At 38.3% G+C, this 27,278-nt stretch overlaps 1 protein-coding gene across 2 annotated transcripts in view; it reads left to right on the forward strand.

Moving 5' to 3' along the window:
* The window catches only part of TAF3 (TATA-box binding protein associated factor 3), a 169,062-nt gene extending 141,995 nt beyond the window's left edge, over positions 1-27,067 (forward strand). For both annotated transcript variants that reach the window (XM_037150377.2, XM_053665795.1), the window contains exons 5-7: positions 22,826-23,084; positions 25,721-25,827; positions 26,649-27,067. In XM_037150377.2, coding sequence (XP_037006272.2) covers positions 22,826-23,084; positions 25,721-25,827; positions 26,649-26,763 — 481 coding nt within the window. In that variant the 3' untranslated portion in view covers positions 26,764-27,067. The remainder of the gene's footprint in view (positions 1-22,825; positions 23,085-25,720; positions 25,828-26,648) is intronic.
* The last annotated feature ends 211 nt before the right edge of the window (positions 27,068-27,278 follow it).

Below are 27,278 nucleotides of genomic sequence, written 5' to 3' on the forward strand. Positions count from 1 at the left end.
ACTCTTCCCATAATAATCACTACTAGTTGTTTGGTATATATCTCAGCAGTTTTTAGAAAACAAAGTAGGTCTAGGATTATTTTACGCCCAGTTCCATAACCCGCCCTCCTCCCCTTCACAGTGCATCATCGTGTGCGCTTTCCCCAGGTCTCTATGACGAGGTGTTTGATTTTACTGGTGTGTCACAACACAATGTGTGTTTTTAGTTGCCAATTTTGGGACATTTGAGTTGTTCCAAATTTTACCATAACAAATAAAGAAAAATAGCCTCATTTATAGATTGTTGTTTATTCAAATGTTGCTAGGCCAAAGAATATGAACATTTAAGATTTTTCAGATATTATTATACCAAATTATTATCCAAAGACCATACTAATTGAGAGTTGCACTTACAGTAAATGAGAATGAAATGACTATATTTAAGAAGGATTAGTTAAATCTGGTCATTCTGAAATTATAAGAGCCTTTGGGGCAACTAATAAGGTATTTTATATGTACAGGTAGATTCACTCTTCTCTTTTGTGGACCTGTGAGTTCATTTTATAGAAATCCTTTCTTCTTCAGAGGGAGTTTTTGATTTAAGAATAATTACCATGTCTACTCAGGCTGTTCCCAGGTACCTTCTGAAACATGTAGGTCCCTGGGGCCGTCTTCCTCACAGGTGAATGGGGGTGTGAAGGTAGAGTTGTGTTACCATGTAAAATGTAATGGGACAACTAATTCTTTTTTGTTGATAGTGCTTGTGTCTTGGGACACAATTAATCTGAGAAAGGGACATAGTAAATACTATGAGCTTATTCAGATGTTTGTAAGTATCCAATTTTAAAAAGTTTTTAAGGCTAATACATTTGATGTTGTTGCTGCTGTTAAAGCAATCAAGCAGGCATTTTTCTTTAGTCCTTTGGACAGTACCTCTTCGTTTTGAAAACAAGTATCTGTTGTAAATTCCTTGTGAATTTCTAAGGTAGTTAAAGTTTACTTTTGGATGGATGCCAGAATAAGAATTTTGTCTCTAGAAAAACGTCAGTGTTATATTTGTTTCCTGTTTTTAGTCATTGTGTAGATTTTTTCCATGCACTTTGTAGACTGTGTTTCATCAGCTTTGCCTTGTCCTCAGTTGTGGCAGAGATGCCCTATTGTCAATCCGAGTACATTTTCTATCAGTTTGTTAGCCCAGAGGACTAGGCCCAGGAGTCCCAGAGAAGGGTCTAAATGTAAGTAGCCCAGCTGGGGTCCTCTGTCCATCTGGAACAGTCACTTCAACAGCCATGGGGTTGTCGTGCTGTACTTGGCCTGGCTCCTGCGTGCTGTCTCAGAAACAAGGGTAAGGTAAAGGCTGCCCAATCCGTGGGGGCTGAAAATGGGAGGAGAGACAGGCCTGAAGACAGGAGGGGAAATGGATGCTATTTCCCCTTCTGGAAATGGGTGCTGTATAAATAGGCAAACACAATAGAAATCCATTCTCCAGTGTAAATGTTTAATTTTTAAATTCCTGCATCTGTCTTGCTTAGAGCTTCTAGTATGCTGAATGTTAAAAGCCACTAATATATGTACAAGTATCCATACATATGTATATTCATGGTGTTGTGAAACGTCTGTTTGCATCATTTATTTGTGAATCTTTTCATAAATTTCTTTGCTATTTTTAATTTCCTATGAAATATAATATTAGACACCATGAAATTGCTTAGCCAAATTTAATATTATCTGGTTCAGAATTTCAGTCTATAAATTGTTGGTAACATCAGTAACCTTTCTGAAGGAAGATTTTGGAGTTTCCCTGTGTAGTGCTGTATACACTATAGATAATAAATTAAAACTTGTTTGATAGATAACTATAAAATTTTTGTTACCTTACTAAATGGGCATATTTAAAAGCACTTCTATCTAGAGGTTATAGTATACCAGTAATATCAACCCTGCTATGAATTCTAGTCTATAGCCATTTCTTTTACAATACCTGAGCATTGTTGGTTACAAACTCTGGCTCCAGATGCAAATAATATTAACTGGGCCAGTAACTGATACTGGTCTATGATCCAGAGTTTGAAAAATAATGCTCCTGGTAAATATGTATAAACTACATCTGTAATACAATATACTTATTTGATTTTATTTTAATTAACATGTGTCTCATGTTTTATTTTTTATTGAATTTATTGGCATGACACTGGTTCACAAAACCATGTTGTTGCAAGAGTACAGCTCGACAAAACATCACCTGCACACTGCATCATGCGCCAACTGCCCCCAGCAAAGTCCCTGCATGTTTTTTTAAAAATAATTTGTTATTTTTCAATTACAGTGGACACACAACATTACATCAGTTTCATGTCTACGACCACGTGATTCAACGTTTATATACCTTACAAAGTAATCACCCTGATAAACACAGTTCCTGTCTGGCACTAAACACAGTTACTACACCGCTGATTGTATTCTGTGCTGCAGTCCACAACCCGTGTGTCGCATCTTAAGTACCGTGCTGTTCTAAAATGCGTTGTAACGAAAAGATTTTTAAACTTCTCTTTAGAATTACATATTTTTCCAACTGTCGTTGAAAAATATTTTATTATTTTTTATTATATTTCTTCATGACCATTTATTGCCCTGTTCTCTTCCACCTCCACGCATGCCTCCCCCTTAGGTCACCACACTTCTGTCCATGTCCGTGTGTTTTGAACAGACTTAGTTGGAATTAATTGGATATATTTTAAAGGGGTTGTTTTTGTGTTTATTTGAGATTATCTGTTAGAGTACCTCTGGCTAATGTTGGACATTAACCTATTTTTAAACACAGCTTTAATGTATGTTATGACCAAATTAAAGAAATACTGATTTATCTATGTAAAGACAGGTGATCTAAAACACATGGGAACATTTAGTCATTAATAGTGTTAGGCTCATTGGTTCTGAAAGAAGAGAAACAGCATGAGTACATCAGAATTTTAAGTGGTAAATGGCCAATTTCTAACTTACCTCAGCAAACCATTCAAAGCCAAGTAAGGCAGATTGCATTGCTACATTTTTATTGTTTTCATTGGGCTCATAATAAATACAAGGAAATTCATGTATACCATATATTTAGGCTACTTTCAAAACATGTTGACAGTGGAAATTTTGAATTACCTATACTTATTTTTACTGGCTTTTCTTGTATGGATTATTTTTCTGTATGCATGCATACTTCTGTAAACCAGTACATGTGCTTTAAAGTATTACTACTATTTAATTTTAAAGAAAAGAAACTCAAAGAAGAAAAATAGATTTGAAATAAGAAATAAGTTTTCAGATTCCCTGGCTTTTGACTGTTCTGCTCATTTGTGCTCCCGAGCTAAACATTGAAATTAAAACAACTCAGAGATTACCTGTCAACTCCGAGGCCACTGTCATTGGACCAGTGCTGATAAATAGCACGGGGAAGGGGGAGGGGGGTGTCAGCAGGTGCTTCAGAGAGTCCCGTTCTGAGGACATACTGTTGGAGTCAGATCCAAAACAGTCCTCAGAAGAAGAGTGTGACAGACTTCCATTCTTTCTTGACATGGCGCTCACACTGAGGTTTGTACCTTCTCTTGCCCTTCTTGGTCATTCTTGAGGATAGTTACTAGAAAAAACTTTGAGGAGACATGAGGACCAGTATCTAAAGTAGCCCCTAGAACTCACAACTGAATTTTTTATTCAGGCCTTTAAGTGTATTAAGACTTACAGTGACCTTATGTTGTTTTACTTTTTAAATTTTTTTTTTACTTATTGATTTAAGAAAGAGGGAGGGAGAGAGTAGGTGGTGGGGAGAGAGAGGGGGAGGGAGATTGCTCTGTTGTTCTACCTGTTGATGCATTCATTGGCTGACTCCTCTGTGTGCCCTGACCAGAGACCAAACCCGCAACCTTGGCATGTCGGGGCGACGCTCCAAACAACTGGGCTGCCTGGCCAGGGCTCAGTGACCTTGTCTTTTCCTTCTTTTTTTTCCTTCTTTATCTCTTTTTTAGAATGATCTGAACTTCAAGTGTGACTCTATAAAGTCAGTGGAATAATTTTTAAAAGTTCTTTCCTGTCATGGAGAAAATTTTAGAATCATTCTTTTATTGTATATTTTTAATTTTATTTATTCACTTATTGCTTTAAACTTCCTTGGACACCTTTTTTAGAAAATGAATTTTCTTATTCATAAGAATTTTTTATATTTAAAGCAACCAAAATGATTGCTCATTACATATTTTATTAATTGTTATAATTAATTTCTTTGGTGTGTGGATAAACATATCCTTTTATATGATCTCGTATTTTATAGTTTAACAATTGGACATGTTCTTTTCCAAACATATTGTTAAAGTTCTTTTTATTTTTACTTTTTATTTTTTATTTTATTTTATTTTATTTTTTTAGGTTTTATTTATTTATCTTTAGAGGGGAAGGGAAGGAGAGAGGGAGAGAAACATCAATGTATGGTTGCCTTTTGTGCGTCCCCTGCTGGGAACTGGCCTTCAGGGAACTGGCCTTCAGGCAACCGGCCTGCAACCCGGGTATGTGCCCTGACTGGGAATCGAACCGCGATTGTCTGGTTCGCAGGCCCGTGCTCAATCCACTGAGCTACACCAGCCAGGGCCTAAAGTTCTTTTTATTATCAAAGATATAAGAATAGTGAACAAATAATCTAAGACTTGTATTACAGTTGTAGGAGAGGGTACTATTTACGTGTGCGTATGTGTAAAACAACTCTGGAGTATATAATTTGCATATATATGCACTTATTTACTTATTTGAGCCCACAATGATGAAAATACATATATTATGTGTATCTATATATATCACACACTATAAATACATATATATTTTTTCCATGCCGTTTACAGAAGATAAGAATTTCTGTTAATTCTATGGTGATTTTTGGTGAAGATACAATAGCTATGATCAGATTTTAATATATTTTAAAGTAGTAGTATTGGATTTTCCAAGCATGACTTAAGGAGTAACTAAATTTTGTTAACAGTCCAGTGAGAATACAAATTTTAATCACAGTCTTAATCATTTTTCAAGTTCAGTGAATATCATCATACTGCTTTTAATGTTTTCAAATAACTTGGGATGTTATTTAATCCTAAAATGAATGAGTGAATAAATGAATGAATGAATGTTTATCTTTTATGGTTAACTTGCAACTTTAGCATATTTTCGTGTAAAAGCATCTCTTACGCATCCTCCTCTGTGGACTCTGGGCTCAGAGAGTAGTAGGAAAAATAAAGTCTCATCTGTGTTGAATGTTCATTCCCATTTGGCTTAGCTTTTTATACTACAAATTACCTTATTTGCTGAAGAGAAGATGCACAAACCTTTCTGAAATCAAAATCTTTTACAAGTTCTGACACCAGAGATCTTGGTCTTTGAAAAGAACCCTGACAGTGCCCTAGCTAATGCCCTCACGGGTTTACATTTTTTAAATCATTGGCCTGCATTTAGCAAATATTAATTTTTATTGTATACATAGTACAACTATGTCAAAGGAGACACATTTGTACAAATGATAGATTTGAATCAGATGTTAGTTCTCTCAGAAACATAGATATAAATAATTATAAGGCAGAAAGTATTAAAGGCTACTAGAAATGCATCTAAAATTATATGGAAGTTCAGCCCTGCCTGGTGTAGCTCAGTGGATTGAGCACGGGCCTGCGAACTAAGGGATCATGGTTCGATCACCAGTCAGGGCATGTGCCTGGGTTACAGGCCAGTTCCCAGCAGGGGCACACAAGAGGCAACCATACATTGATATTTCTCTCCCTCTCTCCTTCCCTTCCCCTCTAAAATAAATGAATAAAACCTTTAAATAATCAAACAAACAAATAAATAAATAAATAAAATTATATGGAAGTTCAAGGTGATTACTTCTAGCTAGGAAGGGTTAGAAAAGCCTTGTGAAGAGTAAAATTTGAGTAGAGTCCTAAAGGGTTAGTAAATTTGGAAATGGAGAAATGTGGAGAGAAAAAATTAAAGCAAAGATGTACTAAGGCAAATAACCAAAGCACATTTTACCCTAACAAATTTCAGTTTTCTTTTGGCACAGTAGTACATGTATATGCCAGCTTTATTGTGTTTTATCATTCTAAATCATTCTGGATAAAATGCATATTACCAACATTAAGAAAATATTTGACTATGAAAACTTAAAACATAAAATAATAAATGAATAAATTTTCACATACCCACCCACCACCTAACAGATTTATCACCTGAAGATTTAATTTTGCCATACTTACTTGACCTAATATTTTTCTGAATAGGGCATTTTCCAAGCAAATTCAGGCCTAGTGTTGTTTTACCCTTGCACACTTTCATATGCAGCTCTCAGACTGTGCGTGTTTTCTTGTAAAATCACGGTGCCATTATTTACTTCAAATACGTGTATGTTTTCTTGCTATTATCTCATACCCAGTTCTATTCAGATTTCATTTGTCTCGAAAATATCTTTTAGTAGTTGGTTTGTTTGAATGAAGGTCCAAATCACACTTACTCTCTTTATGCCTTCTAATCTGGAACACCACACTCCCTCATACCCTCTTTCCTCCTAGAATTTTCTGTACAGTGCAGTCATTTAAGAAACCAGATCATTTGTCCGGAAGAATGCCTCACTTTCTGGACTTCTCTGTTTAATTCCTTGTGGTGTCATTCAGACTGTTGTTCTATTCCTATAAATAGGCATTTAGGTCTAAAGACTTACGGCTCTAAAGATTCAATTACATTTTATTTTTCTAAAATTTTTAACTATATTTTTTCCATTACTCTTTAGTCCCCCTAACTCCCTGCCCAATAATCACCACACTGTTGTCCATGTCCACGAGTCCTTTATCCTTTTTGCTCAATCCCTCCACCTTCCCCCCAGTCCTTAGCTGTCATCTGCTCTCCATCTATGAGTCTGTCTCTATTTTGCTTGTTAGTTCAATTTGTTCATTAGATTCCACATATGAGTGAAATCATATGGTACTTGGCTTTCTCTGACTGGCTTATTTCACTTAGCATAATGTTCTCCAGGTCCATCCATATTGTGAAAAAGGGTAAATTTTTTTTTTACGGTCAAGTAGTACTCCATTGTGTAAAGGTCCCATAGTTGTTTCATCCACTCATCTGTTGATAAACATTTGAGCTGCTTCCATATTTTAGCGATTGTAAATAATGCTGCAATTAATTAACGTAAGGGTGCTTATGTTCTTTTGAATTAGTGTTCTGGGTTTCTTTGGACAACTTCCCAGAAGTGGGTATCAGTGGGTCAAAAGGCAGATCCATTTTCAATTTTTTGAGGTATATCCACATGGCTTACCACGGTGGGTGCACCGGTCTGCATTCTCATCAGCAGTGCACGAGGGTTCCCCTTTCTCCACATCCTCGCCAGCACTTGTTGTTTGTTGATTTATTAATGATGGCCATTCTGATGGGTGTGAGGTGATACCTCATTGTGATTTTAATTTGCATTTCTCTGGTGATTAGTGATGTTGAGCATCTTTTCATATGTTTATTCGCTATCTGTATGCCCTCTTTGGAGAAGTGTCTATTCAAGTCCTTTGCCCATTTTTTAAATTGGGTTGTTTGTTTTTTTGGTGTAGAGTTTTGTAAGTTCTTTATTTTATTTTATTTATTTTTAGAGAGGAAAAGGGAGGGAGAAAGAGAGGGACAGAAACACTGATGCTAGAGAGAAACATTGATTGGTTGCCCTTTGCACACGCCTCAACCAGCGACCAGGCCTGCAACCAGGCACATCAAATGGGTGACCTTTCACTTTGCCGAATGACAACCCACTAAACCATGCCAGCCAGGCCACACTCCCCCTTTTTTTAACAAGGGTATTTTGTGGCTATATATTTCTTACTGCATATCAGTAGTCACCTAATGTCTGGTTGTCACATCTTGGTGATGCTGCCTCAGTCATTTCAGTAGGAGTTGTGAAGTGGTAGGGTTGTTGTTGTTTTAATGCAGTCATTCCTTTCACATTTATTAGCTGAAATTCTTGAATAAATGAATTTTTTTTTCCTCAACTAGGACATTTTGATTACCTTGAAATACAATTCATACAAGAAGAGCAAGATAAATACTTAATTCTTTGTACTTACTACAGTGCAGTATACAAAGTTGGTGGAGTTGATGCCAGAGTTACCTCCTGTGGTGATCGTGGAGTTTGGGTTTTGGAAAGATCTCCCTCCCACTCCCCCTTCCCACCTCCTCTCCTTATTCTTTGTAATGTTCAGTTTGTCCCATCTTGGCCAATGGGAACGCCTTCCCATTGTCTTCTGGATTTTAATACATTCCTCTTCATCTTTGATAGCTTTCTTACTTTTGGTATAAATGTTGCAGGTTTATCTTATATATTTCTTGCCACAGACCTGGAATTAGTCATTCTCTCAAGGAACCTTGGTTCCTTTTTGTGAAAAAAGGCTTTTAGGAGTCACAGTCTGGTGCTGGAGGTGCCCATTGCTACTGGGAAGTCATCACTCTTCGCCTTTACAACAGGCAGAACTAGAAAATAGTTACTGTTGAAAAAAATTATGAGTTTATACTGTTATTTCCGATTGATCAAACTAGTGAATGAAGTTAAAGATTAAGATTGTTCTCAGTCTGTTTATTATAATGTAAATCCACTGTGGATATATGACCATAATGCTGTCCTCATGTCACCTGAAATGATTTTTTTCTGTGTGACTGTGTCACCAACATGATATATCTGGAGCTTCATTCATTTCCATTTATGTTCAGCTTGCAGGCAATTCTGTAAATGTAATTTTCTGAATATGTAAAGTTCAGTTGACTCCAGAGTTGAAACAGTGTAATAGGAAGTCTTGCTTCCGTCCCTTCCCCTGCCTTTACACTCCCTTCCTTGTGAGTTACCATTTTGGTTTCTTTTTCTTGTTAATTTTTCTAGTATATCTTGGAAATATAAGAAGATATGCATTATTTATTATTTATCTGAGTATTAATACCCTTTGGGGATATTTTACAGATTTTGAACACTTGACCACAGAAGTAGAATCATTTGGGTAGGAGTCCTTTGCAGATGAAGATTCTACAATGGCTCTATTTTCCTCTACTTAATGCAGTTTCTTTTATTTTTCAAATAGGTCCTGTCTGAATAAAAGATAAAGTGTTAAAAAAAAAAAGATAAAGTGTTTGTACCTGATATGCAGTTGGGCTATGACAAGATAAAATACCCATTTTTGTGGGATGATGTAAATATTTAAGAGGCAAGCCATGTGAACTTGAGGAATTAAATCCATTTGCAGCTATGTCATAAGTATATGAATGCTAAGAATTGAGCTGTAAGGATCAAGAATAAGAAGTACTGATTGATCAACATATAACTGATTCTTATAATTGTCTTTGGGTGTTTGTTTTTTTAATCAAATGTAAAATATGGAAATAACTGTTACAATTTGGCATTTTAAGTACTGATACTCTAAAATATGATTTTGCCTAAATTCTGAATATTTCTTTATATACCTGCATAAGGTTAATTAAATACTTGGTATATCTTCTGTTTCCATGCAACAGATGATGCTAGAACTTAGCTTTTTAAAGCAATAAACATTTCTTACTTCTCACTTCCTATGGATGAGTAATTTGGGTGGTTCTGACTCAGATCTCTAATGAAGCTGCTGCCCAGGACAAGTTACTGGAAGTCCTCACCAAGACTGGAGAATGTGCTGTGAGTTCACACACATGGCTGATGGCAGGAGGCCCCAACTGCTGGCCCCATAGGCTTCTTCCCAAAGCAGCTTCAATGTGCTCTCTACATAGTGGCTGGCTTCACCAAAGCAAGTGATCCAAAAGAGAGCAAGGCAGAAGCTGCAGTGTCTCTTATGACCCAGCTTGGATGTCACACACAGCTATTTTCAAGACATCCTGTTAATCACACAAGTCAGCCCACCCATCTCTGAGGGATCTGCACCAGTGTGGGAAGACTAGGAGGCAGGACCACTGGAGGCTGCTGCACTTGGGCTTAGTATTTCTGAGACTTAAAATAAACATAAGATCATATGTGAAATTTAAAGATCAAAATAAAAACCTAATGAACAAAATAGAAACAGAAGCATGGCTACATGGAACAGGCTGGTAGCTGTCAGAGGAAGAGGGAGTGGGTACTGCATGAAAGAAAGTGAAGGAATTTAGTCAAAGAACATATGCGCATAGACTTAGACAGTGGTGTGGTGATGGCCAGAGGGAAGGGGGACAGAGGCTGGGTGGAAGTGGGCAAAGGTGGGGGAAATGGGGACATCCATGATAGTGTCAGCAATAACAAAAAGTGAGAAAGCAAAGCTGTGATGTTTCATATACCCGCCGACCCAACTATGTGATTTTAGGGTTGTATTATATACTGACATCTCAGGGATCTTGTTTTGTTTGTGGTAAGGAAGAGTTCATTTAAAATACATCGTGGGAATCTGTCTCATACAGTATTTCAAAGGTGCATGCTATTTCTGAGATTGATTAAAATTTTAAATTGACCCCAGCTAGTGTAGCTCGGTGGGTTGAGTGCCAGCCTGCAAACCAAAAGGTCACAGGTTCAATTCCCACTCAGGGCACATGCTTGGGTTGTGGGCCAGGCCCCAGTTGGGTGTTTGGGAGAGAAATCAGTGTATCTCTCACACATTGATGTTTCTCTACCTCTCTTTCTCCCTCCCTTCCCCTCTCTGTAAAAAGTAAATAAAATCTTAAAAAACAATTTTTTTAATCGCAAGAAGAAAAATGAGTTCAGACCTAAGGAACATATTTTTTATCAGTGTTTTTTTCTCACAAACAGTGAAGTATTTCCCTTATCAAAAGTTTATGCAAAATCCTTGCAGGTGATTACAGCAGTTGTTACCTATGGCATCGTTTTGTTACCATTGAAAAGTGGCTGTTCACCTTTAAGGGTAAATAAGTAAGCCCTTGTGAGGGAACTTTTGAACTTTGTGTGCAGTTTAGTAGCCAGTTATTCAAACTTCGATAATTTGATTACTGGCCTCATAGTGTTTGCACACAATAGCTGGATAATGAGGCGCATTAAACTCCCAGTACAGACATATCCAAATTGTGTTTGCCTCTAACCTCGGAGGCTCTGTATGGCTGGAGAGGTGAAGATTGGCTTTTTATTGACTTGTCGTTCTGTGAGTTTGCATTACAGGCCAAGCAGCTCATGACCCATTCTGTTTATGTCACTGTTTTGTGGTGGGGAAACAGGTAAAGAAATCCTGCTGAAAACCCTTCCTTCTGCACATTTTATGAATAACGCCAGTGTTTATAGCAGGTAGAGAACTCTGATCAAATCCTCTAAAAGATGTAAGGTTAGCAGCACGGAGCCATTGCGGACACAGCTGTGGGTGGTGTTGGTTACTCTGCAAGACTTCGCTTCTTCAACAGAAAGCACTGGAAGAGAACTGTGTGCAATTAAATAGGAGGGAAAAAGTGATACTTTAGGTAGGAAAATATGGCCAAGCAAAACACTGTTTAGAAGTATGCAACAATAAAGCTTGGCAAGGAAGGCCAATAGGAATCCAAAATTCCTTTTAGTTTACTCATGAGTTATGAGGAATTATGTTATACTGCTTACAAATTTTTGTATAACATTCAAAGTTGAAAATATAATAAAGGATTGTACATAAAACTGTGTATCCACTTACCACAAAGGTAACTTAGCAGCTGAAATCAGGAACATTCAAACCCTACTGAATTTTCTCATGAAATTCAAAGGAGTTGTAAAAATAAGTCACTTTAGTAGTGCCTACATGATACTAGTCTGATCTCTGGGAAACAGAAAATTAGGACATGTTTTGTCTCATCAACACTGAGAACTCACTTCAGTGTTTGTCCTTTTGCTACTCAGAAACCTTGAATGACAAATACATACTTTTAAAGGAGTAATTTAATGGAATTGGAGAATATTAGGCATTTTGGACTGATTATTTTTATTGAGTTATTTTCATCCAAATGTCATTTCTCTAAATTGAAAAATAAGATGTGTATAGTACAAGTACATATTTCTGAGCTGTCAAGTTCATCCCCATGAAGTGAGTCAACAGTCTGTTTCTATTGGCTATATTGCTAATGCTAAGCCATTCTCATGGGCACCATTTGCAGGCTTTTTAAGTGAGGGAGAAATCTAAGAAAAATAGAAAATGAAAGGGGATTGGAAAAGAGTCAGGTAAGACAAATAATATTCATTATGTGTCCAGTATAGCTTAAAACCACTTAAAAGCAGTTAGGATGACACCTTCATGATGTGCTTATACTTTGCATTGGTGTGGTAATTATTCTTGGTCTGCGAATCAGTACATAGATGAGGAATTAGAATCCATGCTGGTAAACAGAAAGCTCAGTGGTCTTGGAATTCATAAAGTAAATAGTGTGGAAAGAAGGTAGGCAGGAAAGAAAGAATAGGGGAAATTGGCCTATTTCAAAACATTTTAAACAGACAAAAGTACTTAAAAGTAAAATATTTTTATAAAAGCATTCTCTGCAATATTAGGCATTAAGCTTATTCAAGTTGATGAATATATGTTAAGACACTGTTTAGTACTGAAAATAGTTTAAAGACCAGTATGACACATGCTTTACTTCCAAGAAATGTACTACCTAATGCGGGTGGCAGGCAGTTATGTACATAATTGGGGTACATTGCAACCATGGACATTATATGTCTAAAAAGACCCAACATTCTGAACCAACCTTAATATTTAAAGGCTGTTCAAATTTATGATTTTAATTATATACACACCGGCATAGTTTCATGGTATTCTCCTCACTTGAGCCTTGTTGATCCCTGTTATTGATGATACACTCAGTTTAGATACACTAATGGAGCAGGTTTTTATTTAGTAGGGACTTTTATTCCCCAAGTTTACAGAGACTATGGTCTTATTCAAGTATAGCATACGTACATACAGAAAAATGTACAAATCATAAATGTACAACTCAAACCATTGTTTAAAAATCCCCAACAATAGTTTAGATGTGTATATTGTGGCAAGCCTTTTTAATGTATTCATTTTTTAATTAATTATAGATAAACCAAAAGAAAAACATCTATAGTCCTGCCATATAGGACTATAATAAATAGTGTGGAAGAGCCAATATCTGGACATTTTGGTGCATTTAAAAAAATTTTCTATTCCCTGGCTGGTGTAGTTCAGTGGGTTGAGCTCAGGCCTGCAAACCAAAGTGTCACTGGTTTGATTCCCAGTCAGGGCACATGCCTGGGTTGTGGGCCAGGTCCCCAGTAGGGGGCACGCAAGAGGCAACCACACACTGATCTTTCTCTTTCTGTCTTTCCTCCACTATTCTCCTCTTTCTAAGAATAAATAAATAAAATCTTTTTTTAAAGAAGAAGTACAAATAGGTAGTTACAGAATAGCCATGGGAATGTAAAGTACAGTATAGGAAATGGAGTAGCCAAAGAATTTATATGCATGGCCCATGGTCATGAACAATGTTGTAGGGATTGCCCAAGGGAGTGGGCGGTGCTGGGTGAAGGGGAGCAAATGGGGCAAAATTGGGACAATTGTAACAGTATAATCAATAAAATATAATTTTAAAAACTTAAAAATTAATACAAATAAAAAAATTGTTAAAATAAAAAATTTTTATTGATTGATTTTAGAGACACATCTATTTGTTGTTCCACTTAGTTATACATTCATTGATTGATTCTTGTATGTGCCCTGACTGGGAATCAAACCCGCAGGCTTGGAGCATTGGAACAGCATCTAACAAACTGAGCTACCTAGGCAGGGCTGGTGTTTTTTGTTTTTATTTTTGTTTTTATCTTTTCTAAGATAAAAACATGCATTCTTGTTTGCTTTTTTCTTTACAAAAAATGGATCCTATTCTATATACATACAACCGTAACCTGTTTTGGGCAAATGTATCGTGTGTGTGTGTGTGTGTGATCTCTTCAAGTGACATCATGTTTTGTTCATTATAATTTAATTAATTCCCATACTTTGGGGTATTTTAGTCATTCTAGTTTTTTGTGAGTTTTTTTGCAATTGTAAACAATACTGCAAAAAATGTCTTTTACTCCGTATCTTTGCATAGCTGTCTATTTCCTCAGGCTAGATTTCCAGGCGTGGAATTGCTGGTCAAGACTTGGACATTTTTAAGGTTTTGGTCATCATTCAGGAATGCTGTGCCAACCACCCCGTCCCTTCCCCCATCTTGACAACACTAAGTGTTGTCAGTTTTTTTTTAAATCTTCACCAAAAAGGTATTTTCTTGTGGTTTTCATGTGGATGTCTTTGATTATCATGAACATTTGAACAGTTTTTTTTTCCTGTCTATTGTTTGTGGTTTTATATTGTGTCACCTGTGTGTGTCCTTTACTTATGTTTGATGAGGAATGTTGTTAGTCTTTTTTAAAGTATGTTTTCTTGATTATGCTATTACAGTTGTCCCCGTCTTCCCCCTTTATCCCCCCTTCTACTCTGCAGCCCTCAACCCTCCAGCATCCCCCCTTAGTTCATGTCCATGGGTTGTACAAATAAGTTCTTTGACTTCTCTGTTTCCTATACCATTCTTAACCTCTCCCCATCTATTTTATGCCTACCAACTTTTTTTTTTTTTAAGATTTTATTTATTTATATTTAGAGGGGAAGAGAAGGAGAGAGGGAGAGAAATATCAATGTATGGTTGCCTTTCATGCATCCCTGCTGGGAACTGGCCTGGGAACTGGCCTGCAACCCAGCAGGCATATGCCCTGACTGAGAATCGAACCGTGGTTGTTTGGTTCGCAGGCCCGCAGTCAATCCACTGAGCTACACCACCCAGGGCCCAACTGTGCTTCTTATTCTGTGTACCTTCCCCCTGCTATTCTCCTCCCCATCCCCACTGAAATCCTTCCATACGCCGTCCATTTCTCTGATTCTGTTCCTGTTCTAGTTATCTGCTTAGTATTTGTTTTGTTTTCATTGTTGCTGTATTGTGTTTTCTTTAGGTTCATTTGTTGATTGTTGTCATTTTGCTGTTCATAGTTTTTGATCTTCAATTTCTTCAATAAGTCCCTTTAACATTTCGTATAATAAGGGCTTGGTGATGATAAACTCCTTTAACTTGACCAGTAGCTCAGCTGGAAGAGTCTTTTTGTTTTTGATTTTAAAGAAATCATTATATAAAAAGGACTGAACCCACTATCATGTATGTTGCACATAATTTTCCTTATTTTGCCTTCTCCCTATTAACTTTGCTTATGATATTTTAAAGATTTTGTACAATCAATTCAGTGTTTCCCTTAATAGTTTCTTCTTTTGATGAGATGCTTAGAAAATCTTTCCCTACCCCAAGATTAAAAACATATGCTTACTTACCTTGGGGGCTGTTTTTATGGTTTTATGTTTTCTTTTACCAAATTTTAATCACTCTAGAATTTATGATTTGTGATATAGCTGTAATTTGAGTTTTCTTGTTTTCCAGATTAACAAAATTGTCTTACCACTCAGAGCTAATTCTCAATTTCATACAGCCATTGTATATCAGAGCACAAGAGTATCTACAAATCATTTTAGATAATAAGTTCAGCTATTACTTCCAACATTTTCCACTAGAACACTAATGAATAGTGAAGTTGAAATAAAGTGCTAAAAGGAACAAATTTTTTTGTCTAAGTCTAATCAGGCAATTTGGTAAGTGTAAGATAGAAAATGTTTTTCTGCAGTGACCTCTTCTTGTGTGACATCTTAGATGTTCAGGCTTATTTCTGCCTCAAGTCAGAGTAGACCGCGAACCTGTTTCCTGCTTCACCCTCCTCTTGTTCTCCCCCTTCATCTTCCCTGTAATCAGCTCTGTGAGCCTAGAACTGAAAATGCCTGGGTTTTCCCTGGGCTCCTAACCTAAGTCTGTACTTTCTTCACTTTCTCTTGTCCTTCCGTCTTCTCTTTTCACTGATATCTCATACTTGCCTCATTGTCTTTTAGCCCCTTTTCTTCCCACAACATAATGCATATTAATATGCAGTTCCTATGATTTTTCTTGGCTAGATAAAGGATGCATCATTTCACTTAGGAAATTACTAAATCATTAAGTATGTCATCTAGAAATCACTACTTTCAAACTAGCTTTCATTTTGTTTGTTTGATTAGTAAAATTAAATATGTTCAGATTTATGAAGTGCCTACTAAATGCCAGTTACCATGTGTGATGCTGAAGATCCAGAAATAAAAAGGCTTTCCATGCCTTTGAGGGACTGCAGGGTAACAAATATGTATATGGCAATTATTCTTCAGTCTTATGAAATTTGGTCAATTTTTCAATATATTCCTTTTTTAATGTTTTTAGTTTTACTGTTGACACTGTTACAGATGTCCCCCTTTTTCCCCCTTTGCCTATGTCCACCCAGCACCCACACCTCTGTCCCTCTGGCGGGGCCCACGCTCTTCGTCCAGAGTGAGTTAGGTGTACGTGTTCTCTGGCTAATCCCTTCCCCTTCTTTCCCACAGTTCCCCCCCCTCCTCTGACAGCTGCCAGTCTTGAGTAGCGACTGAGTGTTCTGTATATGTTGAATAAGGCTTAAAAATGTCCATCGGGTCAGGGGGGTTTTTGTTAATTTTGTTCAAACTCTATATTTTTATTGGTTTTTATAACTGCTTTGTCAGTTAGAGAGCGATTGCTAACATCTCCAGTTATACTTGTGGATTTGTCTGTTCTTCTACCTCAGTCAATTTTGCTTTATATATTTCGAGACTGTATCCTTTAAGGCATTCAAATTTTAACTTGATTTATCTTTCTGGCATATTTTATCATAACGAAGTAAACTTCACTGTCACTGATAGTTCTTGCGTTACAGTCTGTTTGAGGGTATGACTGTTTTTGTCCTTCCATTCCTCTCCTCTTGGCATCTTACTTTCTGCCTTTCCGTGGGTAGACAAGTCTCGTAAATAGCATAGATTTGGGTTTAATTATTTTATCACACATGACAACCAAGTCATTTAGACCATTTACATGATACAATTATTGATATTTTGAGTTAAAGCTTATTGGGGTTTTTCCTTGGTCTTACTGTTTATGCTTTTTCTCTCTTTTTATCAGATTGGTTATTGTTTATCATTCAACACTGCTTTAGAAGTTATACATATGCTGTGTTTCTATTTTTTACATGGTTACCCTAGAAATCACCACATTTAAAGTTAATACCTATATACCTCCTTCCAGGTAATAGAAGGACACTAGTATACTTTAGCTCAATTTACCCCTCCTGGTTTATATGTTATTATGCCTATATATTTTATATTTTTTATAACTCCACATCGTATTATTGTTGTTGTTTCCTCTAGCCCAGGGCTCCTCAGTCCTCCCGCCGTGCATTGGTGCAGGTCCGCTTCCTCTTAGGCACAGGGTGGGTTGGGGGCGGGGTTTGCATGAGCTCCACCTCCTGTCGCCCCGCCCCTCCATGCATCTGCGGGGAGCAGATGCCAAAAAGGTTGGGGACCACTGGTCAGTGTCTGTTTAACTAGACCAACATCTTTATCATTCGTAGAATCTCACATCTTCTGATGGGATCACTTTCCTTGCCCTGAAGTGCCTTCTTTAGAAGAGAGGTGCTCAAAGTGTGGTACATGGGCCTTGGAATGTACACCTTTTTTAATAGTTTGTGTGATGAAGTGGAAAGTAATGAGTTAAGAAGTACTCATAAAACACTTTACCTTCATACTAAAATATGTGAGTTGTTTTGAAGAAAAGCACTTGTGTGATTAAGTTGCAAACAGCTAGCTGCTTTTCTCACATCATTTTTACTTGAAAGAGCATCTGACAAACATGGTTATTTAGACTTGGGTATTTGGCCAACATTTCCTCAAAAATGAACAAAGTAAGCCTATTATTTCAAAGAAAATACTCAGAGTATTTGTTATAAGTTATACAATTTTTAAATTTTTTTAAAGATTTTATTTATTTATCTTTAGAGGGAAAGGGAAGGAGAGAGGGAGAGAAATATCAATCAATGTATGGTTGCCTCTCATGGGTCCCCTGCTGGGAACTGGCCTGCAACCCAGGTATGTGCCCTGACTGGGAATGGAACTGCGGTTGTTTAGTTCACAGGCCCGCAGTCAATCCACTGAGCTACACTAACCAGGGCATAAGTTATAAAATTTAAGCCTTAAAGTAAAAATCAGAATTTTGGAAAACATATCATTACAAGTTGACAGCTCCTTGGTACATTAAGAAAATTTTGATGAGATGGATGGTAACATCAACAAATGTGATTTTTTTTAATATTATACAATAAAACCTGTGAAAGTTTGAAAGATGTGTATAATTCAATCAACTAACACTCCAAATGACTGAAGTGTGATATTACAAAATCATGCAATGCTAAAAAAGAAACTATTCAAAGTGCTAAACATGTCAACGCATTTTAATGTAACAATATGAAAAGCTTATTTATATGGTTTCAGATTGTACATTATAGCCACCTTTTGAAAAACTACAACTTGTGGCCCTGGTTGGTGTGGCTCAGTGGGAGCGTCCTCTTATAACCGAAAGATTCCCAGGTCTGATTCCTGGGCAGGGCACAAGCCCAGCTTGTGAGTTAGAACCCTGGGCTGGTGTGTGTGGGGAGGCATGTGATCACCGTTCCTCTCTCACATCAACGTTTCTCTCTCTCCCCCTTCCCCTCTCATGAGAATAAAATAAACCTTAAAAAAAACCAAACTACCACTTGTTGCATTTTGGCACAGTATCGAAGAAGAATGTACACGATTATCTGAAAAGGCCCTTAAAATGCTCCTCCCTTCTCCAGCTACATATGCCTACATTAAAGAAATTCACAAAAATATTAAACAGTGGCCAGTCTTCTCACGAAATAACTTGTGTCCTGAAAAACGTACTTACTTTTCATTAAAAAATAATTCTATCCATTAACAGGTAATGGTTAGTGCTAGTTTTAAATGAATTACTAGATAATTATTTTTTAATTTCTGCTTCAATTTTTGTTATGGTAAATACTCACAGATAAAATGAATGTAAATGTTCTTTGGGTTCCTCAGTAATTTTTAAGAATGCAAAAATGTAAGATGATATTGCGAGTTGCTACTTTAGCAAAGCTTTTAGTGAGAGTCCACTGGTGGTGAATCATCAGGTTTTGCTTGCCTGGAAACATGTGTTTCATTCTTATTCTTGAAAGATGTTTTCAAAGACAAAATTTATTTTTCTTCAGCACATTGAAGATGTTATGCCACTGTTTTCTAGATTCGTCATTGCTGTTGAGAACTCAACTGTAATCTGTTTCTTCTTTTAAAGTAATTGTTCTCCCCCTCCCCCTCTGGCTGCTTTAGAGACTTCTCTTTGCAATTTTTTAGTTTCACTCTGGTATGTCTGGGTATAGATTCATTTTGTTTATGTTGCCTGGGATTCGTTAGGCATCTTAAGCCTATAGATTGGGATGTTGTATCAGTTCTGTAGAAGTCTTAGATGTTTTTGTTAACGTTTTGCCTCTGCCCCTTTCTCTCTAGAATTATTAAATATGTACTAATTAGGCTTTTCATTGTATTCTCTGGGCCTCTGAAGGCTAAGTTCTAGATAATTTCCTGTGTCTTACCTATTCAGTTTCTAATTCTCCCCTCCGTTAAGTTTTACATTTCATGTACTACATTTTTCATTACTATAAGGTCTGTTTCTTTTTTTCAAGCCTACTAAGTCACTCTTTATAACCTCCTATTCCCTACTGATAATTTCAGTCTTTGCCGTTTATTTTTTGAACATTGTAAGTAGAGTGGTTTTGTAGTTGACAGTTCCGATACCTGTGGTCTTGATGGTGTCTCTTTATTCTGTTATTTTTTCTGCTTCTCCCTGAGGCTGCCTTTCCTTCCTTGTATGTTTGGATATTTTTGATTATATGCTGCTTTTTTTTCCTTAAATAATTATCTGTATTAATATTATGAAGTCTAGATTTTAAGTTACTTCCTCTTGCAATTTGTGCTGGGTAGCTGGGCACATAACTAGTCCAAGTGACTTTCAATATAGTGTCCTGGACCAGCACAGCTGAGGGTTTGTGAGATTCTGATTCATCCTTACCTCATTGGGGTAGCCCATGGGAGTCCTTAACGTGGGGAGGACTGCTCTTAGCCTTTACACTTTGACAGGCCATGGGCTTTGAAGCTTGTCCTCTTTATCAAAATCAAAGATCAGATTCACCTTAAGTGCAAATGCCCTGGGGCAAAAAAAGAACTGTTTTACCTACCTCTCTGAATTCCTGCTTTTTCTCTAGTTTTGTTTTTAGCACCCGTGTTTTAAACTATTATGGGTAACTGCCTCCACAAATAGTGGGGTTTTTTTATTTTTAGCCTAATTATAAAAATAGAAAGTGCTTACCTTATAGATATACATTCCATACTAATAACTTTGAACTCCCATCTTATATTTACATGTAAGGCAAAACTCATTCAGTAATAAGCATCAAGAGTCGTGTAGTGTAATTGTTTAAGAATACAGGTTCCTTAAACCCAGAACTGCCTGGGTTTAAGTCTTGGCCCTGACACACAGTAGTCTGTATTTGATCTCTCTGTGCCTGGATTTCTGCATCCACAAAAGGAAAGTAATGACCATGCTTATACCTCATTTGGTTGTTATAAGGACCAAGCGAGATGAGGCAAGTAACGTTTAGCATAGTGCCTGATATGCAGTTGGCTTTCAAGTGCCTAGAACAGTTGGGTGCTTGGTAAGTGTTCAGTAAATATTTACTATTTACTGGGCATATTTGCTAGGCATTTATTGAATGTCTCCTGCACAAACAGGTCTTTGGCTCTATTCAAGTTAGGAAGGTGGTCACACGCTTGCATGAAACAAGTGGAGAGCAATTAGACAGCATTTGGTATCTGCTTACATAATGATGGCATTTTAAAAAATAACTTAATGCTTTATAAACTTGTGATCAGAATAGCAAAAAAGCATGCTTTTTAGTGGTGGTGGTTTGAGAGACTGGAACTGTTCAGGCTGGTGATGATAGTGCCAGGGATTGTCCTGAGTACAATGCTGGTGCTAACATTTTACATTTGGACATAGTTTTTGACATGTTTCTCTATATTCAGGTTTTCGCTGGAACCCTCAGAGGCAGCTATATTTATTTCTACTTTGTAGATCAGGAAAGCAGGGCCTAGATAATTAAGTGTGGGACTGTAGAAAGAGATAAGTTGGGGCAGTTATTTTAGGGAGCAGTTTGGGGTTCCTAGTAAAGGTAAGAGTGTGCATACCACGTGACCCAGGAACTTTATTTCTAGGAATAGAGCCTTGAGAAATTCTTGCACATATTTACAGTTAACATGTAACACCACAAGGCGCTATGTCCTGCACTCAGTAGGACAGTGGGCAAAAACCCTTGACATATCCATATCATGGAATACAATTTAACAATTACAGTAAATAATATAGATCATATGTATCAACATGGCCAAGTCCAGAGATCTAACACTAAGTGGACAGTTTTAGTAGTAGATAAATAACTTCCGGAGATCTGATGCACAGCACGGTAATTACATTCAACACTACTGTAGTATAAACTTCTAAGTTGCTAAGACTTGATCTTAATTGTTCTGAACAGAAAAAGAAATGATAATCATTTGACACGATAAAGGTGTTAGCTACCGCCACTATAGTAATCATATTACAATACACAAATGTATCGAGCCAACACATTGTACACCTCACACTTATACAGTGTTACATGTCAGTTATATCTCCACAAAAAAACTATGTGAAAAGATAGTTGCAAGGAATAAATATTACTGTGACATTGTTTATGTAGTTGAAACAGTACTCGTACAGTATGTGACATACGGCTTCTGAGTACCTATAAAGGCAGGAAAAATAGAAAGAACGAGAATGACAAAAACAGACCTGCCAGCGTGAGGAGAGGGGTGACCTCTGGAGGAGGGAGGGGGGGAGGCCTGCAGCAAACACGGCAGAGGGCTGGTCTGTTTTCTCTGTCACCCAAACTGACTGTTACAGTCTCTGCACTTGAAGTGATGTATGATTGTTTGCAAATAAAGAAACTTGTAAAGGGGGGGGGCAGAAGAAAAAGGTATAATCAAAAGACCTGCCACCATTTACCCACTTCCTTTTTCTCTTTAATCCTGTTTTCTCAGCTATAAAATGGGATACTATAACTTCTTTGAAGTCGGTGTTAGGACTAGATGAGATGATGTATATAAAGACATAAAGTACCACCCTGGCTGGCATAACTCAGTGGATTGAGCTCAGGCCTGTGACCAAAGAATCACGGTTCGATTCCCAGTCAGGGCACATGCCTGGGTTACAAGCCCAGCAGGGGACACACGAGAGGCAACCATACACTGATATTTCTCTCCTCTTCTTCCCTTCCCCTCTAAAGATAAATAAATAAAATCTTAAAAAATAAAGATATAAAGTACCTACTATAATATCTAACTTAGAGACACTCAGTAAATCACATCTTTAAGTGACTTACCCGAAGTCACACAGCTAGTCTGTGGCAGCAAATGTAGACTTTGAACTCTGGTAGCGCACCTCCTTGCACTGCATGAGTTCCCTGAGTATGATGTTGTGGATGAGGACACAGACTGTGGCTGCACAGCGCCAGGGGTTGGTTGGCGACAGCAGCAGGAGGGCCAGAGCCGCGTCTCCCTGCAGCCACGCCTCACTGCTGCTGCGTATTTCTCTCTAGCAGTGACTCCGAGTGAGCTGAGAGGTGACTGGTGGAAGGGCCTTGGACTCGGGTCTGTAACTGTCTCTGAACTCTTCCACAAAATATTTTGCTACTAGAAGAAAGTTACTTTGTTTTAACATTTTAAATTTTCAGTTGGCTTCAACTGTCCTGTCTGAATTTTCCTTTTCTCTCTTTCGTTGACAGTGTCATCAGCAAAGTGGTTCCAGCCCCCGAGGCTAAGCCGGCTCCTTCTCTTAATAGACCCAAGACCCCACCGCCAGTGCCGGCCCCGGCCACCGTACCTGTGCACGTCACCCCCGCCCCAGTGCCTTTGCCACTCCTCGCACAGTCCGCCGCAGCCCCCGCTTTGATGCCATCTCCGTCCCCCGCCATCTCGGGAGCCGCCGGAAGCTCGAAAGCCCCAGTCCGGAGTGTGGTGACCGAGACGGTCAGCACTTACGTGGTAGGCTGTCACTCACTTTGTGGTGCTCTTCACAAAGCGACTGGAGAGCTCACTCTTCTGTCATGACAGTGTTTTCACTTAAAACGCAGCATCACTTGTATCATTATTGAATTTCAGAGGCAGTTCTATATGACGAGAAAGGTATTTTTCTTTGTATTTTCAAGCTTTTGGCTGAAAAGTATTGTATTTCAGTGTTCCCCTAGTCAGTCTCCATAAATATGTCAAAACATTGTTTTTCTTTATATTGTTTTATAACATGATTATATACATACATAGAATAATATCAGTGTATAAATATAGAGGAATAGTGATATTTAAATGTCACATGGAATTTCTTGATCTCACATTGAGTTGTTTACTTAAGAGTATAATTTACGTAATGTACACAGATCTTAGGAGCCAGCTGCTGTTTCTTAGTGACAGTGCTACTGAAATACCTCCTCGGCTGAGGTGCACAGTAAGTGGAAATGGACCCTCGGACCACAGAGCTCCCTCTCCCGTGTGTCTTCAGAGGGCAGACTCACCTGGTTGAGCGAGTCAGCAGCTGCCATCACCTTGACCACCAAACGCTGTGTAGACTGTGACCTGTCAGCTCACCGACGGCTCGGGTCTTCGGAGTCGACTGAGAAGTGGTGGATTAGGGCCCGTAACAGTTGTTAGAAATCATGTGAATATTACATATCTTTGAGGCGTTTTGGAAGGAAATAACAAATGATTACATATTGGAAGCACTGTAATGATCTAAAAGATAAAGAAGAAAATCTTGAAAGTATTGAGAGAGGATATAAAGACATAAAAAATTAACAAAAGTATGAAATTGACAATTCAAGGCAAAAACAGAAGACGGGGTACAAAAATCTGTGATTATTAAGTCGGGCCACTCAAGGATCGATTGCTGTAGGTGTTTAGTTGAGGCCACACCACCCCAAGATACTGATCAGGAAGGATGGTATGTCCAGCCTCCTCAACCTTCATTTCTTCATCTGTAATTAAGGGGTTTACGTTAGACTAGACGGTCACTGTGGTATGTCCTGGCCCTAAAATTTCTGATTCTCCAGTGGATTTTTTTAGCTAAGTCCTTGGAGGTAGAGATTTACATAGGCAATGCAGATGAAAAGCATTCTATCTCCTAAAAGATATTTTGTAAACCAAGGACAAGATGGGTGATTTGGAAGAAAGATACAGGCTATAGAGAGAGGGGGAAAAAAAGCTGATTTTTGTCGCTGCACCATAGTTTGACTTTGGAACTGTCACTTCCAGTGCCTTAGCTCCAGTCCCCCGTTCTTAACCTCTCCAAGGGTTAAGGCGATACACAAGGGAGATGCTTGGAAGAACTTAGTAACTGTCGAGTTTTCAGTGTTAGTTACTAGGGACGCCTCGGCAGATTTCCCTTGTAGCAGCAGAGTCACAGCCTTCTCATTTAAGGAAGGTCTGCCAGCAGCGGGCCTGGCCATGCAGGGCAGCTCCAGGGCGTAGGATTCTGGGCCGGTCTTCACCCTGACGGTTGGCATGTGCTAACTGGCGGCTCTCTCCCCTTGAAATCAGAGGGCTGAGTCAGAGATGTATGTAACTGCACACAGGTATCTTTAGGAAGCTTTCATATGAACACGATTGGCTTTGTAGAGACTTTTTAAAACATGGCAGGCCTTAAAATAGCACATCAATAGAATGAAACATCTGTGCCCCTGTATACCCGTCACACACACAGAGAACCCTCTCTTTGCTGCCCATCCAGTCAGGGTTGTGTTTGAAAGTGAAGGAGGAGTCCATGCCTCGCAAAATAAACGGAATGAAATTGTGTGCTGTGTTACCGTGAAAATGTTTGAAAATTAGCTTTTAGTTGTTGCTGTGTTTGAAAGCTCTTCATACAGTTGTTTCTCCTACATTGGTCTGGTTAATGTGGAATTTGAGGAAGTGGAACACTTAGGGATGCTTCTTAGAACTGCTAAGTCCACTCCAGAGCACACCGCCTTTATAGCAAAGTTAAAATGGGTAGCTCTTTGGCCTTCCAAGTTCCTTATTTCATATGCCCTTTAGTGATTGTACTTTACTGAAAAAGTCATAAAGGGAATGGAAAGTTACTTAGTAACAACTCTTTTATATCCTTGATCTTATCAGCTAGTTCAGGAGAAGGGTTTGGCTAATGAGTAATAAGGCGATGCCTGCACGTTGGCCGTGTGTACTAATTCCATGCCTGTGACTGTGACCGAGGACCCGACCTGTGTTTGAGCTCCACAGTGGTCAGGACCATCGGCTCTTACTGCCGTAAAGACCCTCATTATTAACAACTTCTGTGTTTATAATTTTTTAGGTAATGGTGGCTATACGTCACATTTTTCACAGAAATTATTGTAAAATGCTTTGTATCTGACTACACAAAAGAACTTTAAATATTCATTAGAAATATCTTATCACTGAGCACTCAGTGGCTGTTTTTCATGTACCTCAGAATAGTTGATGACCGTGACCCTGGTTTTAATAAAATTGTTAACCACTGTATTTTTCTTTAGTTTAATTTGTTGATTTATTAGGTTCACAGTATAAAGCAGTCACTCTTATCTTGCCCTCTTTTTGTCTTTTTTCCCCATTCTATCTGTTTTTGCCCCTGCTCCACCGCCCCCATTTAAAAACCTCAGATCCGAGATGAGTGGGGGAATCAGATCTGGATCTGTCCTGGGTGCAACAAGCCTGATGACGGGAGCCCCATGATTGGCTGTGATGACTGTGACGACTGGTACCACTGGTGAGTGCTCCCGCGTGGTCCCGGCGGTGCCGGCCGCCCCTGCAAGGAGACAGCCTGCAGAGCGGATCGGCCACTTCGGGCATCTTGGGTTGTCTCGTGTTCCACTGCTATCCTGAGAATCGTGTGTGGGGCAAAATCAGTGAGAATATAATTAATATGAATTTTAAAAATCAGGAGTCTTTGGACTGTTGTTATTCAGCCTAAACTCGGAGTATTTTGCTTAACTTGCACATCCTTCTAATGGAAAAGAAAGGAGCTAAGGGGCCCCCTTTCCTTTCTCTCTAGTAAAAGCTGCTGAGCTTGACAGTAACGTCGAGATCACTCTTTGTAAACATGTCATACACTGCAGAAATAGAGACAGGAGACGGCTTATCTGTTTTTTACATCTCTTCAACTGCTCCCCACTGCTGAAGAAATGCTACCAAAATTTATGCAAATAGTCTCATTTTATCTTTAAAATTTCAGATAAAAAAGATAGAAATCCACTCAGTCACATGATATGTGATAGCTATAAGATAAAAACAAAGCCGATGCTCAGAAGAATTATACTAGTCCTGGCTGAAAGGATAAATGAGCTAATTAATTTCTCCACTAGGGCCTATAAAAGGGGCATTATGTAATATAATCATCTGCTTGCCCAACAATAGTGCTACATAAATGAGAGCCATTTGGCTTGGATTTCGGGTGAATATACCATAGACTTCAGTTTTTCTTTAATTACTTAAAAGTATCTAAAAACAAGGAAAGAAGAAGTGTGTGTGTGTGTGTATGTGTGTGTGTATGTGTCTTGTTTATCTTAAACCTTTCTTCTTGACATGTAGGCCCTGTGTTGGAATAATGGCTGCCCCACCAGAAGAAATGCAATGGTTCTGTCCTAAGTGTGCCAATAAGAAGAAGGATAAGAAGCACAAAAAGAGGAAACATCGAGCACATTGACGGACGCCTCCTGCAGCGTGGACTAGTGGCGTGGCCTCAGGGCTCCTCTCCCGCTGCCTCAGAGGGGAGCCACGCGGTCTGGCTGTCCATCTACCGCTGGGTTCCTATGGACGAGGGATCCTGGAAGACTGAGGACAAGGGAGCTGGACCGTCCACTCTGCGTACTTTCCTTCTGGAACAGACTGGCCTGTGGCCACAGGGTGGTGTGATCGGAGAAAACTCGAGTACACTTTGGCCTGAGGACTGCCCGGCCTCCGTTTTTCTATTACCAGTGACAAGTATTAATAAAAAGACCATAATCTTCCCTTTTGATTTTCTTTATTCTCTCCAGGGCCTTTTCATGAAAGTATTAGATGAGAAGATGATGTGTAAACCACCTTGACTATAATTTAAGGATGTTATCAATAGGCTGTATACAGTTTTCAACCTCTTTCCCTCCATAGTAAGATAATCATAATAACAGAAATTAAAACTCCAATTGGAGCATTGGTAAATATTTTTATGATGAAAATATA

Source organism: Artibeus jamaicensis, unplaced genomic scaffold (genome assembly GCF_021234435.1).
Source record: "Artibeus jamaicensis isolate MK-2021 breed Jamaican fruit bat unplaced genomic scaffold, CSHL_Jam_final contig_426, whole genome shotgun sequence".
Taxonomy (NCBI): domain Eukaryota; kingdom Metazoa; phylum Chordata; class Mammalia; order Chiroptera; family Phyllostomidae; genus Artibeus; species Artibeus jamaicensis.